Source organism: Phoca vitulina, unplaced genomic scaffold (genome assembly GCF_004348235.1).
Source record: "Phoca vitulina isolate PV1807 unplaced genomic scaffold, GSC_HSeal_1.0 scaffold1, whole genome shotgun sequence".
Classification (NCBI taxonomy): domain Eukaryota; kingdom Metazoa; phylum Chordata; class Mammalia; order Carnivora; family Phocidae; genus Phoca; species Phoca vitulina.
In genome coordinates, this window is record NW_022589704.1 from 61,336,355 (window position 1) to 61,352,361 (window position 16,007).

General features: G+C 36.4%; 1 protein-coding gene across 1 annotated transcript in view; it reads right to left on the minus strand.

Moving 5' to 3' along the window:
- UBR3 (ubiquitin protein ligase E3 component n-recognin 3) overlaps positions 1–16,007 on the minus strand; it is a 178,567-nt gene that overhangs the window by 52,774 nt on the left and 109,786 nt on the right. Inside the window, exon 23 of the mRNA XM_032401120.1 lies at positions 11,829–11,934. Coding sequence (XP_032257011.1) covers positions 11,829–11,934 — 106 coding nt within the window. The remainder of the gene's footprint in view (positions 1–11,828; positions 11,935–16,007) is intronic.

Sequence of the window (16,007 nt, forward strand, 5' to 3'; positions counted from 1 at the left end):
CCGCTGCAAAGAGTGAGCCTTGGAGTGGGCTCTCAGCTCAGGGTTGCCATAAACCATGATCCATGACACAGGCAGGCCACTGGCTCTCTGAGCAGGGACCCAACAAGCAGCAGAAGCGAGGAGATCCCCGTTCCTCCCCCGGGGAGGAGCAGCGTGGGAGTGCACTACAGGAGCCTGCTGGGTTTGGAGACTCCAAACGGGGTCATGAGCCAGAGACAGAAATGCTCATTCATAGGTCGGGTAAACACGGAGTGTGGGCAGAGACCAGAGAGACAGGAGTGATTGACTGCTTTTCTCTGAGGGCTCACTGAGGAGTGGGGCCCAGAGTTTTGGGCTCTGGAGTGGAGATTGGGAGGCCACCATTTTCATTCTTATCCTCTAAAGCTGCGGGGAAAGCCCTCAGGGAACAAAAGCCTCGTAGAGCAGTAGAGCAAGCCTTAGAGCAGTAGAGCAAACTGGAGCAGATTACTTAGCCTGTCCCCAGGCAAGGGCAGTGCAATTCCACCTGGGGCAAAGACATTTGAGAATCAATGCAACAGGCTCCTCCCCCAGAAGATTAGCAAGAATATCCAGCCAAGACCAAGATCAATGAGAACTGCAAAACTCCAGCACTAGGGGAATACAGCACATAGAACTCATGGCTTTTTCCCCATGATTCTTTAGTCTTTCAACTTCAATTTTTTTTAACTTTTTTTCTTTTTTAAAAAATATTTCTTCTTTCCTTTTTCAAACTTATTTTATCAACTTTTTAAAAATCTTTTTTAATTTTCATTTTTATACTCACATTCTATCCCTTCATTGTATTTAATCTTATATATATATATATATATATATGTTTTTCTTTCTTTAAAATGTTCAGATGCATTTTCTTCTAACAAACCAAAATACACCCCAAATCTAGTGTATGGCTATGTTCTATTCACCTGCCTGATCATATTCTCTTTTTTTCTCCTTCTTCCTTTTTTTTTGTTTTGTTTTGTTTTTTTTGGGGGGGGGTTGTTTTGTTAAAGTCTTTTTAAATTTTCATTCTTACAGTTACATTCTAATCTTTCAATGTATTTAATTTTATTTTTGTATATATAAGTTTCTCTTCCTTTACAATTTTGAGCTGTAGTTTCCTCTAACAAACTGACCAAAATACACTCAGTAGATAGTGTATTACTCTGTTCTGTTCACCTGTTTATATATCCCTTCCTTTTGTTGTTGTTTTTTCTCTTTTGTTTTTTGTCTTTGAATTTCCATTTTTACAGTTACAATCTATCCTTTCATTGTATACAATTTTACTTTTGTACATATGTAAGTTTTTCTTTATAATTTTGCGATCTAGTTTTCTAAAAAACAGACCAAAATACACAAAGAATCCAGTGTATTGCTCTATTCTGCTTACCACCCACCCCCCCCCCACCCCCCCACCGTTTCAGTCTCTTCTGATTTGTTTAGTGTGTATTTCTCTGGGATAACTGTTGCCATTTTAGTATTTTGCTCTCTCGTTCATCTATTCTTCTCTGGACAGAATGACAAGATGGAAAAACTCACCTTAAAAAAGAGAACAAGAGGCAGTACTGAGTGCCAGGGACCTAATCAATATGGACATTAGCAAGATGTCAGAACTAGAGTTCAGAATAACGATTAGAAAGTTAACAGCTGGGCTTGAAAAAAAGCACAGAAATAAAAGAGAAATAAAAGAAATAAAAGAGGGGCGCCTGGGTGGCTCAGTCGTTAAGCATCTGCCTTCGGCTCGGGTCATGATCCCAGGGTCCTGGGATCGAGCCCCACATCGGGCTCCCTGCTCTGCGGGAGGCCTGCTTCTCCGTCTCCCACTCCCCCTGCTTGTGTTCCCTCTCTCGCTGTGTCTCTCTCTGTCAAATAAATAAATAAAATCTTTTAAAAAAAAAAAAAATAAATAAATAAAAGAACTAAAATCTAACCAAGTTGAAATAAAAAAGGCTACTAATGAGATGCAATAAAAAATGGAGGCTGTAATTGCTAGGATAAATGAGGCAGAAGAGAAAATTAGTGATATAGAAGACCAAATGACAGAGAATAAAGATGCTGGGAAAAAGAGAAATAAACAACTACTGGATCACAAGGGGAGAATTCGAGAGATAAATGATACCATAAAGCAGAACAATATTAGAATAATTGGGATTCCAGAAGAAGAGGAAAGAGAGAGGGGGACAGAAGTCATATTGGAGCAAATTATAGCAGAAAACTTCCCTATTCTGGAAGGAAACAGGCATCAAAATCCACGAGGCATAGACAACCCCTCTCAAAATCAATAAAAATAGGTCAACACTCTGACATCTAATAGTAAAACTCACAAATCTCAGAGACAAAGAGAAAATCCTGAAAGCAGCTTGGGACAAGAGGTCTGTAACCTACAAGGGTAGAAACATTAGACTAGCAACAGACCTATCCACGGAGACCTGGCAGGCCAGAAAGGACTGGCATGATACATTCAGGGTGCTGAACAAGAAAAATATGCAGCCAAGAATACTTTATCCAGCTAGGATGTCATTCAAAATAGAAGGAGTGATAAAAAACTTCCAGGACAAACAGAAACTAAAAGAATTTGTGATCACCAAACCTAGGCCTACAAGAAATATTGAAAGGGGTCCTCTAAACAAAAAGAGAGCCTAAAAGTAACATAGACCAGAAATGAACAGAGACAATATACAAATAACAGTCACCTTACAGGTGATATACAATGGCAATAAATTCATATCTTTCAATAGTTACCCTGAATGTAAATAGGCTAAATGCTCCAATCAAAAGACACGGGGTATCAGATTGGATAAAAAAGCAAGACCCATCGATATGCTGTCTGCAAGAGACTCATTTTAGAACTGAAGACACCTCCAGATTTAAAGTGAGGGGGTGGAAAACCATTTCTCATGCTAATGGACATCAAAGAAAGCTGAGGTGACAAACCTTGTATCAGACAAATTAGATTTTAAACCAAAGACTGTAGTAAGAGATGAGGAAGGACACTATATCATTAATTAAAGGGTCTATACAACAAGATCTAACAATTGTAAATATCTATGCCCCTAACATGGGAGCAGCCAATTATATAAGCCAATTAATAACAAAAATCAAACACATGGATAATAATACAATAATAGTAGGGGACTTTAACATCACCCTCACTGCAATGGACAGATCGTCTAAGCAGAAGATCAACAAGGAAATAAGGGCTTTGAATGACTCACTGGACCAAATGGACTTCACAGATATATTCAGAACATTCCATCCCAAAGCAAGAGAATACATATTCTTCTCGAGTGCACATGGTACACTCTCCAGAAGAGATCATATCCTGGGTCACAAATCAGGTCTCAACTGGTACCAAAATATTAGGATCATTCCCTGCATATTTTCGGACCACAATGCTTTGGTACTTGAACAAAATCACAAGAAGAAAGTTGGAAAGAACTCAAATACATGGAGGCTAAAGAGCATCCTACTAAAGAATGAATAGGTCAACCAGGAAATTAAAGAAGAATTTTAAAAAATCATGGAAACAAATGAAAATGAAAACACAACTGTTCAAAATCTTTGGGATGCAGCAAAGGCGGTCCTAAGAGGAAAGTATATAGCAATACAAGCCTTTCTCAAGAAACAAGAAAGGTCTCAAATACAAAACTTAACCCTATACCTAAAGAAGCTGGAGAAAGAACAGCAAATAAAGCCTAAACCCAGCAGGAGAAGAGAAATAACAAAGATTCGAGCAGAAATCAATGAAACCGAAACCTAAAGAACAGTAGAACAGATGAACGAACTAGGAGATGGTTCTTTGAAAAAATTAACAAGATTGATAAACCCCTGGCCAGACCTAACAAAAAGAAAAGGGAAAGGACCCAAATAAATAAAATCATGAATGAAAGAGGAAAGATCACAACCAACACCAAAGAAATACAAACAATTATAAGAATGTATTATATTCTCTCTTTTTAAAATTTATTTATTTGAGAGAGACAGCGAGAGAGAGCATGAGCAGTGGGGAGAGGGAAAAGCAGGCTCCTCACTGAGCCAGGAACCCGATGCGGGGCTCGATTCCAGGATCCTGGGATCATGACCTGAGCCAAAGGCAGACGCTTAATCGACTGAGCCACCCAGGCGCCCTGAACATATTATGTTCTTATATGCCAACATATTATGTTCTTATATGCCAACAAATTAGGCAATCTGGAAGAAATGGATGCATTCCTAGAGAGGTATAAACTACCAAAACTGAACCAGGAAGAAGAAATAGAAAACCTGAACAGACCCATAACCAGTAAAGAAACTGAAGCAGTAAGCAAAAATTTCCCCACAAACGAGAGCCCAGAGCCAGATGGCTTTCCAGGAGAATTCTACCAAACATTTAAAGAAGAATTAATACCTATTCTTCTGAAGCTGTTTCAAAAAATCGAAATGTAAGGAAAACTTCCAAACTCTTTTTATGAGGCCAACATTACCTTGATCCCAAAACCAGACAAAGACCTCACCAAAAAGGAGAATTACAGACCAATATCCCTGGTGAACATGGATACAAAAATTCTCACCAAGATACTAGCCAATAGTATCCAACAGTACAGTAAAAGGATTATTCACCACGACCAATTGGGATTATTTCTGGGCTGCAAGGTTGGTTCAACATCTGCAAATCAATCAATGTGATACAATACATTAATAAAAGAAAGAACAAGAACCATATGATCCTCTCAATAGATGCAGAAAAAGCATTTGACAAAGTTCAGCATACTTTCGTGATTAAAACTCTTTACAGTACAGGGATAGAGGGTACATACCTCAATATCATAAAAGCCATCTAGGACAAACCCACAGCAAATATCATTCTCAATGGGGAAAAACTGAGAGCTTTTCCCCTAAGGCCAAGAACATGGCAGGGATGTCCACTCTCACCACTGCTGTTCAACATAGTATAGAAGTCCTAGCCTCAGCAATCAGACAATAAAAATGAAAGGCATCTAAATCGGTAAAGAAGAAATCAAACTCTCACTCTTTGCAGATGACATGATACTCTATGTGGAAACCCCAAAAGACTCCACCCCAAAATTGCTAGAACTCATACAGGAATTCAGTAAAGTGGCAGGATATAAAATCAATGCACAGAAATCAGTTGCTTTTGTATACACCAACAATGAGACAGAAGAAAGAGAAATTAAAAAGTCAATCCCATTTACAACTGCACCCAAAACCATATGATAGCTAGGAATAAACCTAACCAAAGAGGCAAAGGATCTGTACTCTGAGACTATAGAATACTCATGAAAGAAACTGAGGACGACACAAAGAAATGGAAAAACGTTCCATGCTCATGGATTGGAAGAACAAATCCTGTTAAAATGTCTATACTACCCAGAGCAATCTACACATTCAATGCAATCCCTATCAAAATACCATCCACTTTTTTCAAAGAAATGGAACAAATAATCCTAAAATTTGTATGGAACCAGAAAAGATCCTGAATAGCCAAAGGAATGCCGAAAAAGAAAAGCAAAGCTGGTGGCATCACAATTCCGGACTTCAAGCTCTATTACAAAGCTGTAACTTATCAAGACAAGACACAAAAACAGACACATAGGTCAATGGAACAGAATAGAGAACCCAGAAATGGACCCTCAACTCTATGGTCAACTAATCTTCGACAAAGCAGGAAAGAAAAGACAGTCTCTTCAACAAATGGTGTTGGGAAAATTGGACAGCCACATGAAGAAGAATGAAACTGGACCATTTCCTCACACGATACACAAAAATAGACTCAAAATGGAGGAAAGACCTAAATGTGAGACAGGAATCCACCAAAATCCTTGAGAAGAACACAGGCAGCAACCTCTTCGACCTCAGCCGCAGCAACTTCTTGCTAGACATGTCTCCAAAGGCAAGGGAAGCAAGGGCAAAAATGAACTATTGGGACTTCATCAACATAAAGGGAAAAAAAGGAAACAGTCAACAAAACCAAAAGACAACCGACAGAATGGGAGAAGATATTTGCAAATGACATATCAGATAAAGGGCTAGTATCCAAAATCTAAAAAAAACCTTATCAAACTCAACACCCAAAGAACAACTAATCCAATCAAGAAATGGGCAGAAGACATGAACAGACATTTCTGCAAAGAAGACATCCAAATGGCCAACAGACACATGAAAAAGTGCTCAACATCATTCGGCATTATGGAAATACAAATCAAAACCACAATGAGATATACCACCTACACCAGTCAGAATGGCTAAAATTAACAAGTCAGGAAACAACAAATGTTGGCGAGGTTGTGGAGAAAGGGGAATCCTCCTACACTGTTGGTGGGAATGCAAGCTGGTGCAGCCACTCTGGAAAACAGTATGGAGGCTCCTCAAAAAGTTGAAAATAGAGCTACCCTATGACCTAGCAATTGCACTACTGGGGATTTACCCCAAATATACAAATGTAGTGATCCAAAGGGGGCACCTGCACCCCAATGTATATAGCAGCAATGTCCACAATAGCCAAACTATGGAAAGAGGCCAGATGTCCACTGACAGATGAATGGGTAAGGACGTGGAATACACACACACACACACACACACACACACACACACACACACACACACTGGAATATTATGCAGCCATCAAAAATTGAAACCTTGCCATTTGCAACAACATGGATGGAACTAGAGGGCATCATGCTATGTGAAATAAGTCCATCAGAGGAAGACCATTATCTTATGATCTCCCTGATATTTTGGAATTTAAGAAACAAGGCAGGGGCGCCTGGGTGGCCCAGTTGGTTAAGCGACTGCCTTCAGCTCAGGTCATGATCCTGGAGTCCCAGGATCGAGTCCCACATTGGGCTCCCTGCTCAGCGGGGGCTCTGCTTCTCCCTCTGACCCTCTCCCCGCTCGTGCTCTCTCTCATTCTCTCTCTCTCAAATAAATAAATAAAATCTTAAAAAAAAAAAAAAAAAAGAAACAAGGCAGAGGATTATAGGGGAAGAGAGCAAAAAATGAAGCAAGATGAAACAAGAGAGGGAGACAAAGCATAAGAGACTCTTACTCTTAGGAAACAAACTGAGGGTTGCTGGAGAGGAGGAGCGTGGGGGGCTGGGGTAACTGGGTGATGGACACTGGGAAGGGTATGTGTTGTAATGAGCATTCGGTATTATATAAGACTGATGAATCACAGAACTGTACCCCTGAAACAAATAATACATTATATGTTAATATAAAAAACTAAATTATAAATAAATAAATAAATACTGTGGATTCTTTCATTTTTTTCCCTCACCATTTTTGCACATTCTAAACATTGTACATAAATATAATTTTTATAATCAGGAAAAAAATTTATAAAAATAATAATAACCTGGAGCTTGTTGGCTGCAAAGACAAAAACAATCATTCTGAAGACACAGAAATGGATCTTTCCTGGCACACAGGAGGCACATAATCAGAATGAATGAATGGATTTGGGAATTTTGTATTCTTTGGGAAAATTAGAAGAATCGTATACCTGATAAGAGGTTAATATCCAAAATATATAAGGAATTCATACAACTCAATAGCAAAAAAACAAGCCAATTAAAAAATGAGCAGAGGATCTGAGCAGACATTTTCCCAAAGAATACATACAGATGACCAAAAGGTACTGAAAAGGTGCTCAACATCACTAATCATCAAGGAAATGCAAATCAAAACCACAATGAGATATCACTTCACAACTGTTAACATGGCTATTATCAAAAAGAAATACCAAGTGTTGATAAGAATGTGGAGAAAAGGAACCTCTGTGCATTGTTGGTGGGAATGTAAACTGGTACAACCATTATAGTAAACAGTATGGAGGCTCCTCAAAAAATTAAAAATATGACTACCATATGATCCAGCAATTCCACTTCTGGGTATTTATCCAAAGGAAATAAAAACAGTAACTCAAAAAAATATATGCATCCTCAAGTTCACTACAGCTTTATTTGTAGTCACCAAGACAAGGAAACAATCCAAGTGTCCATCAATGGATGAATGGACAAAGAAAATGTAATAGACACGCGCACACACACACACACACACACACACACAGGAATATTATTCATCCATTAAAAAAAAAAGAAGGAAACCCTGCCATTTTTGACAATAAAGATGGACCTTGAGGACATTATGCTAAGTGAAATAAATCAGCCAAAGAAAGATAAATACCATATGATTTCACTTACAATTGGAATCTTTTTTAAAAAAATTAACTCATAGATAAAAAGAACAAATTGGTGCTTGTCAGAGATAGTGGATGGTGAGTGAGCAAAATGGGTCAAAGTTCCAGTTTAAAATAAATAAGTCATGGGGATGTAATGTACAGCATGGTGACTATAGTTAATAATACTGTGCTGTGTATTTGAAAGTTGCTAAGAGGGCGCCTGGGTGGTTCAGTCAGTTAAGCATCTGCCTTCAGCTCAGGTCATGATCCCAGGGTCTTAGGATCAAGTCGCACATCAGGCTCCCTGCTCAGCAGGGAGTCTGCTTCTTCCTTGGCCCCTCCCCCCCATGCTTGTTCTCTCCTGTTCGCGCGCATGCAAAAATAAGTAAAATCTTTAAAAAAAAAAAAAAAGTTGGTAAGAGAACTTAAAAGTTCTCATCACAAGAAAAAAAAGTTTGTAATTATGTGCAGTGACAGATGTTAACTAGACTTACTATGGTGATCATTTACAATATATACAAATATCAAATCATTATGTTGTAATTAGTTTCATTACTCCTGAAACTAATATAATGTATGTCAATAATATCTCAATTAAAAAAAAAATAGGAAAAGAAACCCAAGTGAATTTCTTTATAACCAGGGAGTGGAGTAAGACCTGAGTAAAGATGAGTCAAATTCCAGAATTAATAAATGAAAAGATTAATAAATATGACATTAAAGAAAAAACTCTGGATGGCAAAAAAATCATAAACTAAAAACATATTTGACAATCTACTGAAATATATTTGCAACTTATAATACAAAAGACTAATATCCATGATCTATAAACATGTTTTTAAAAATGAAGAGGAGGGGCGCCTGGGTGGCTCAGATGGTTGAGCATCTGCCTTCGGCTCAGGTCATGATCCCAGGGTCCTGGGATCGAGTCCCGCATCGGGCTCCCTGCTCAGCTGGGGAGCCTGCTTCTCCCTCTGCCTCTCTCTCTCTCTCATGAATAAATAAAAAAAAAAAAAAAATGAAGAGGAAAAAGACCAACAATTCAATTTTTAGCAATGGGCAACAGATAAAGAGTTCCCAAAAAGAAATGCAAATGGGCATGAATGGGAGATAGAGGTCTCTGAATTTACTTTATCACACAGTTTTTCCTTTGGAAAAATATAAGTTTTATAAAATTAAGATAAATAAATCAAGGGGGAAAAAGGTAATCTTTAAATACGGAGGAAAAAAAGAACTGAAACAAGTGAATCTCACTATAAATCAAGTTGAAGGCATAAAGACACAAGAAAAAAAGTTACTTTAAATGACTTAAAAACAATGTTTTGCCTGTACATCCATAGTGGTATATATTCTAGGTCAAAAGAACTTATAGTCAGTAATAATATCATTTTTTTCAAAATAATTATAGTTATACTGTAGGTGATGGAAGTAGTAATAAAGCTAATATTATTATAAATAGATTTTTCAGAATAAGAGAAAAAAGATGCAAATAAAAAAGTTAAGAAATAAAATATAACTTTGCAATCTTACATTTGAATTACAAATACCAGTAAGAACTCAGGATCTTTTACTCATTAAAAAAAAAAAAAACTTATGAGGTGCATGGGTGGCTCAGTCAGTTAAGTGACCGACTCTTGATTTCGACTCTTGATTTTGGCTCTGGTCATTATCTCAGGGTCCTGAGATCGAGCCCCACATCTGGCTCCACACTCAGTGCAGAATCTGCCTGTCCCTCTCCCTCCCCCTCTGTCCCTCCCTGTGCTTGTCTGCTCTCTCTCTCTCCAAAATAAATAAATCTTTTAAAAAAGACTTCCTAACTGTCCACTGGAATGGCCTATAAGCCTATAAATTATTGTGATAACACAACAGCTATTTATACCAGATTGTGATCTCTAAATACCATTTCCCATTAAAAGGAACTCCACAGAGAAATGGCTGATGCCAGGTAGAGAGTGTAAAATGTACAAAATAAGCCTAGATTAACTTATTGTGCCAGAAAGCAAGGATATTATCAAAGACTACCTGGACCATGTCAAAGCACAACAGCCATCCTAAAGGGATTCTAACCTAAAAGAGAGCAATATATATCTCTTCAAATTGGTGTCTTCACTTTCTTTGGGTAAATACCTAGAAGCAGAATTGCAGGATTGTATGGTGGTAGTTCTATTTTTAGTTTTCTGAGGAACCTCCATAGTGGCTGTACCAATTTACATTCCCACTAACAGTGTATGAGGGTTCCCTATTCTCCACATTCTTGCCAGCACTAGGGAAGAGATATACACAGCCCTATGTTCACAGCAGCATTATTTACAATACCCAAGATATGGAAGCAACCTAAGTGTCCATCAATAGATAGATAAAGAAGGTGTGATGTGTATATATATGCGCGTGTGTACATACATATACATACACACACACACACACATATACATACAATAGAACATTACTCAGCCATAAAAAAGAATGAAATCATGCCATTTGTGACAACATGGATGGACCTAGAGGGTATTACGCTCAGTGAAATTAAGTCAGATGGACAAATTCTGTATGATCTCACTCTTACATGTGGAATCTAAAAAACAAAACAACCAAGCAGACAAAACAAAACAGAAGTAAACTCATAAATACAGGAAACAAACTGGTGTTTATCAGAGTGGAGAGGAATTGGGGATGGGTGAAATAGGTGAAGGGGATTAAGAGGTACAAACTTCCAGTTAATAAAATAAGCCATGGGGATGTAATATACAGCATAGGGACTATAGTCAGTAACATTGTAATAACTTTGTACAGTGACAGATGGTGACTAGACTTACTGTGGAGATCATTTTGTAATGTACAAAAACACTGAATCTCTATGAATGTATGCATAAGACTAACAGAATACGGCATGTCAATTATACTTCAATAAAAATTAAAATAAAATAAATAAAAACGGACAATTTGCACTGAAAAGAATGGCTGAAATGGAGTGAACAACATCAAATATATAAAAATTATGATATCATCAAATAAATAACCACAACTTACTGGTCACCACTGGAAGTTGCTAGGGCATCAACTCACTTCTTTGAAAACTTATAAACTGGGAAAAATCAAGCACTCATCCTGCCAAACTATATTTCAGGGTAACCAAAGAGATGATACGGAAAAGTTTTCCTTTATTAAAAAAATCATTCCTAGCTAATAAATCAGAAGTAAGGTTTTTTGTTTTTGTTTTGTTTTGTTTTGTTTAAAATCACTCTTTGAATCACCTAATGAAATACTAGAGTTAGGCAAGAATCATGATGGGTTACAAAAATCACTGGGTGTAAGGCTGATGGAAAACTTTACAATAAAGGTATCAGACTAAGGCTACCTGAACCCACTGATCAATTCTGACATAAAAAGAGGGGCAATCAGTCATTGTGCACCTCCATTCAAACTTTTTAACTGCATAAAAATTAATGGGATTCTTTAAAACATTTTCTTGCTTGGTATGAATTTTTATACAATCTTTACCGAAAGTATAATGGTAAACGTTTTTTATTTTTTATATATTTCTATGTTTAATAAGGAAAATTCACATATTCATAAAGAATTTTAATTCTATTTCAATATGTAACTGTTTCTCAAAAACAGTTTTAATTGACTTTAATCTCTCAGTAATACTTACTGCGAATTCACCTCTTCTACTAATTGCGTAAGCTTTCTCCAGGGATTATACTCAGAATCAATGCTATAAAGCCGCATGTGCAAGGCTAATACATGGAACAGCTGATCTAAATAAATTGAAGAAAAGGTAATTAGAAAGTTCATACACTTCTTCCAGGACAAAATTCAGACAAAATTCCTAGCTAATTCATGTGGAAATATTTCCCATCCTCATAATTATAATTCACCAAGTTTAAGTATCAACTACTTCACGCTCTCTTTTAAGGTAAACACTGAAATATATATCCAAAAAACTTCTACTGGAATCTGGACTATTCTTATGCTCAATATTAATACTGGAATGGTTTGTTTTCCTCATCTCCCATCACAGACCTACTTTTCCTTGGCTTTATGTATCAGACTTGACAACTGGCACTTCTCACTCTTATGGTTGCCCCTAACAAAGATTTACTATTATCAATACCCTAACCTGAGTAATACTGACAATGACATCCACATAAATTGCTGTTAGATGAAATTATTTACATAGTATTTTCCCCTAAATCCTCTTTAGACTGAATTGTGACTTCATTATCTTTTGATTCAACATGAGGAAAAAACTGAAATAACAGTATTACTTAGCACAGCTATTCTAGCTGTTTCCATTCTTCAGTCTAAACCTGAACAATAATCTATGAGTGTTAGCTTTAAACAAAATTCTGCTCATGAGATTTGGGGGAAAAAAAGCCTTTTCTTTGAAACCATTCAGAAGAAAACCCTAAATTTTGCTTTCATATCACATGTCCTTTTTTGGCGGTAAAAATGACAAGGAATGGATTAGATTTTTCTGCCACAAATACTCAAAAACATGTGTGACTAAAAAGTCATTTTTTAGAAAATCAGATAATACTTTCTGACATATGACTGAAATTAATTCTTAAAGCCAGACAGAAAAAAAGCCAAATAACACAAGCATACTGTTGTCACTTATTCTCTAAATTAAAATAACCCAAAATGAAACAAGATTTTGTTTCTCTCAGCAACGACTTAGAAACCAACTATATTTTAGATTAATTTAAGATCCACCAATATGATTCTTGGGGGGGGGGTGTAGTAGTAGTAGGGGTAATAGTAGTAGTAGTTGTGGTTTTGGGAAGCTATTTTAAGACATCTGAGAGCTATAGGATGAACAAAGTAAATGTTCCACTCTGGGGCAGGTAGAGGAAATGCGAGGAGGGTAAGGGAACTGAATCTTAACACTCTTAATACCTGTAAGTTTCATCCTGATCTCTCTAAAACAAAGAGAAGAATGTAAATACCTTAACCTGCTTCGCCTCATGTCTATAGGTCAATGTATAGCATAAATCCTCTCTTAAAATTTCTTCATCCTATTAATACCCACATTAGCTGAGTATTTGTTACATGTCAGGCACTATTTTGAAATCATTTAACATAGATTATCTCAATTACTTTTCACAAAAATTCTACTTTATTATCCCCAGTTATGAGACCAGTTAAGTTTCCCAAATTTCCAGTTTTTCCAGTAAACTGGTTCAACTAATAACACTGACAACAGGGATGTTTTCAGCAGAGAAATAAAATGATGAAAGATATATTGGTCATTTTATTTCAATTCAATTACACATAAGAGATTGTTTTTACCAAGTACATAATTTATAATAAAAGTGTCTAAAAACCTGAAAGTGTTAAAAAAAAAAAAAATCTAAATTCCTCTAGCAGAAAAATATTAACTCAAATTGAAAGGTGTGGAGTTTTACATTTTTTTTATATGTGTTAACTAAATCAAAGAGCTGTTTTTAACTACTTCGGAAACTTAAGTATGTACTATATGTTGGCTAATTAAATTTAAATTAAAAAAAAATTTTTTAAAGAGCTGTTTTTAATATTTCAGGGTGGAAGTCAGTTATCAGAAAGTTTATCTGATTTAATCAAAAGCATAGGAGTTGCAATTTTACTAACTAGTTTTGCACTGAAACTATGGTGGCATAGAAATAATGCTGCAATCCATCCATTTTCCTAACCTCTACCATAATTAAAGAAATACATATGCTGAAGGAAACTTTTTCATCTCTTCTATTCCCTCATTTCTGCAGATGAGGAAATAGGCCCAGAGAAAGGAAGAACCTTGCCAGATCACCCTAGTACCTATGGAAAAGCTAAGAATAGAATTCAAGATTTTGCTACTTGTTATTTCTACCACTCTGGTTCTCCCTAGGGTTTTTATGATTAAAAGAAAAATGCAAAATTCCTTTTCTAACACAAATATACTCCTTTCCATTCCTATGAAAAACTGATACTGTAACTCTGAGGCATCTTCTAAAGCTATTAATATAATATATAACAAGTCTTTGGTATTGACTTTAGAGCTGAAGACTTATCTAATGAGGTACACCTACCTTTGAAAAACAATGCTAGAAACTGCAAATAACTTCAGTAGGAAACAGAGAACTGGCCAAATAACAATCAACACCTTTCACTATTCATTGTATTTTTCAAAATTTAGTCTGAGGGCTCTCAATAATAAACTCTCATTTAGCAGCAAAAAGATCTCTTAGACTAAAACAAATATTGACAGTAGTAGATGTAGGATAAGGAGAACCTATGATCATAATCAAAAAGTTAAAAACTGAAACTAATGGGAAAACATTTTTAAGTTTTATTTATTTAAGTAATCTCTACACCCCATGTGGGGCTCAAACTCAGGACCCCAAGATCAAGAGTTGCATGCCCTTCCAACTGAGCCAGCCAGGCACCCCAATGGGAAAACATTTTAAATACCAACCATTTGTATGATATTTTAAAAGCTGAAAAACAATTACATCAAGAAATCGTATCATTAAAATCTTGAATAACAACAGTAAAAAGAATAGATAATTTCTTTTCTGGAACAACATGTTTTACAGTTCTAAAGTTAGACCCACATTTATAAAAGCATTCTGGAAATGAGAAACACCATTAAATTTATTTAGAGGTGTGCTATATTTCAACATATGTATACAAGGCACCACTGTCTAGTAGGAGCCAGTAAGTTCTAGATTTGAATCCAAGTTCTGTACTGATCATGTGTCCTTGGACAGAAGACCTTAGTTTTATTATCTGTAAAATGGGAATAATACCACCTTTCTAGCCTGTTATAGGAATTGCATATATGTGTAGTATGTAGATAGGTGTGCTTACATACATGTATACACATATGTGGTTTGCAAGAATAAATTCCAAATAATAAATTTAATACTTATAAACTTGAGATACTACAATTAAAATTAGAAATTACGGCATTACAAACATCAGGTCTCCACATAAAACTACCACTCCACAAAAAATATTAATATATATTTTTAAGTCTCTTCTCTTCTCTCTCTTCCCCTGAACTTTTGGTACTACTCATTCCTGATTCCCCCCCAGTTCTTTCTCAGTTACTTTTACATATTCTTCTTCCTCTGTTAAACCCTAAAAGGTAGCATTCTCCACAAGAAAAGGAAAAGGAACCCTTCTTAGTTCTCCTTCCCTCTCATTCTGCCCATACTACTTCACCAAATTCAATTTCCATGTCTACTTACAAGTTTACAATTCACAAATTTCTCTAGCTCTTCAATGTTCAACAGGCACCACAAAATCAATATATCCAAAAATAAACTGATTATATAGCCCAATGTTATCTGGGCTGCAATGTTCAGTTCCTCGTATAATCCCTATTTAGGGGAATGACATCACTGCCCCTGCAAACACCAACACCAAAACAAAAACAAAGACAAACAAACAAAAAAACTTGGGGACTCAATCCCACATTCTTGCCCTCCATAGCCAACTGATTACCAATCCTATTGGTTCTACCTCCTATGATCCATCCTCTTCTGCTTCACTCCACCGCTACATCATTTCTCAACTGGATTACTCAACAGAGTGCTCATTCAGCTTCATGCCTTTTGTTTCACTCTCTCCCGATCCCTGTAAACAATAAGTCTATCATATTATCTCATAACTGGTTGGTGAACCACTGAAGGAATAGGTTTCGAAAGCCCTTCATGAGATAACCCCTATCTTTTATTTCTTAACCTCCTTTCTTTTTCTTCCCTTTCCTTTCCAAGTATTCCGCAGTGTGTCATGTTGTCTCATTCTGTCTCTGCAAGCTGTTCTCTCAGCCCAGAATAGTACATTCTTGTTCTCCAGGCAAACTTGA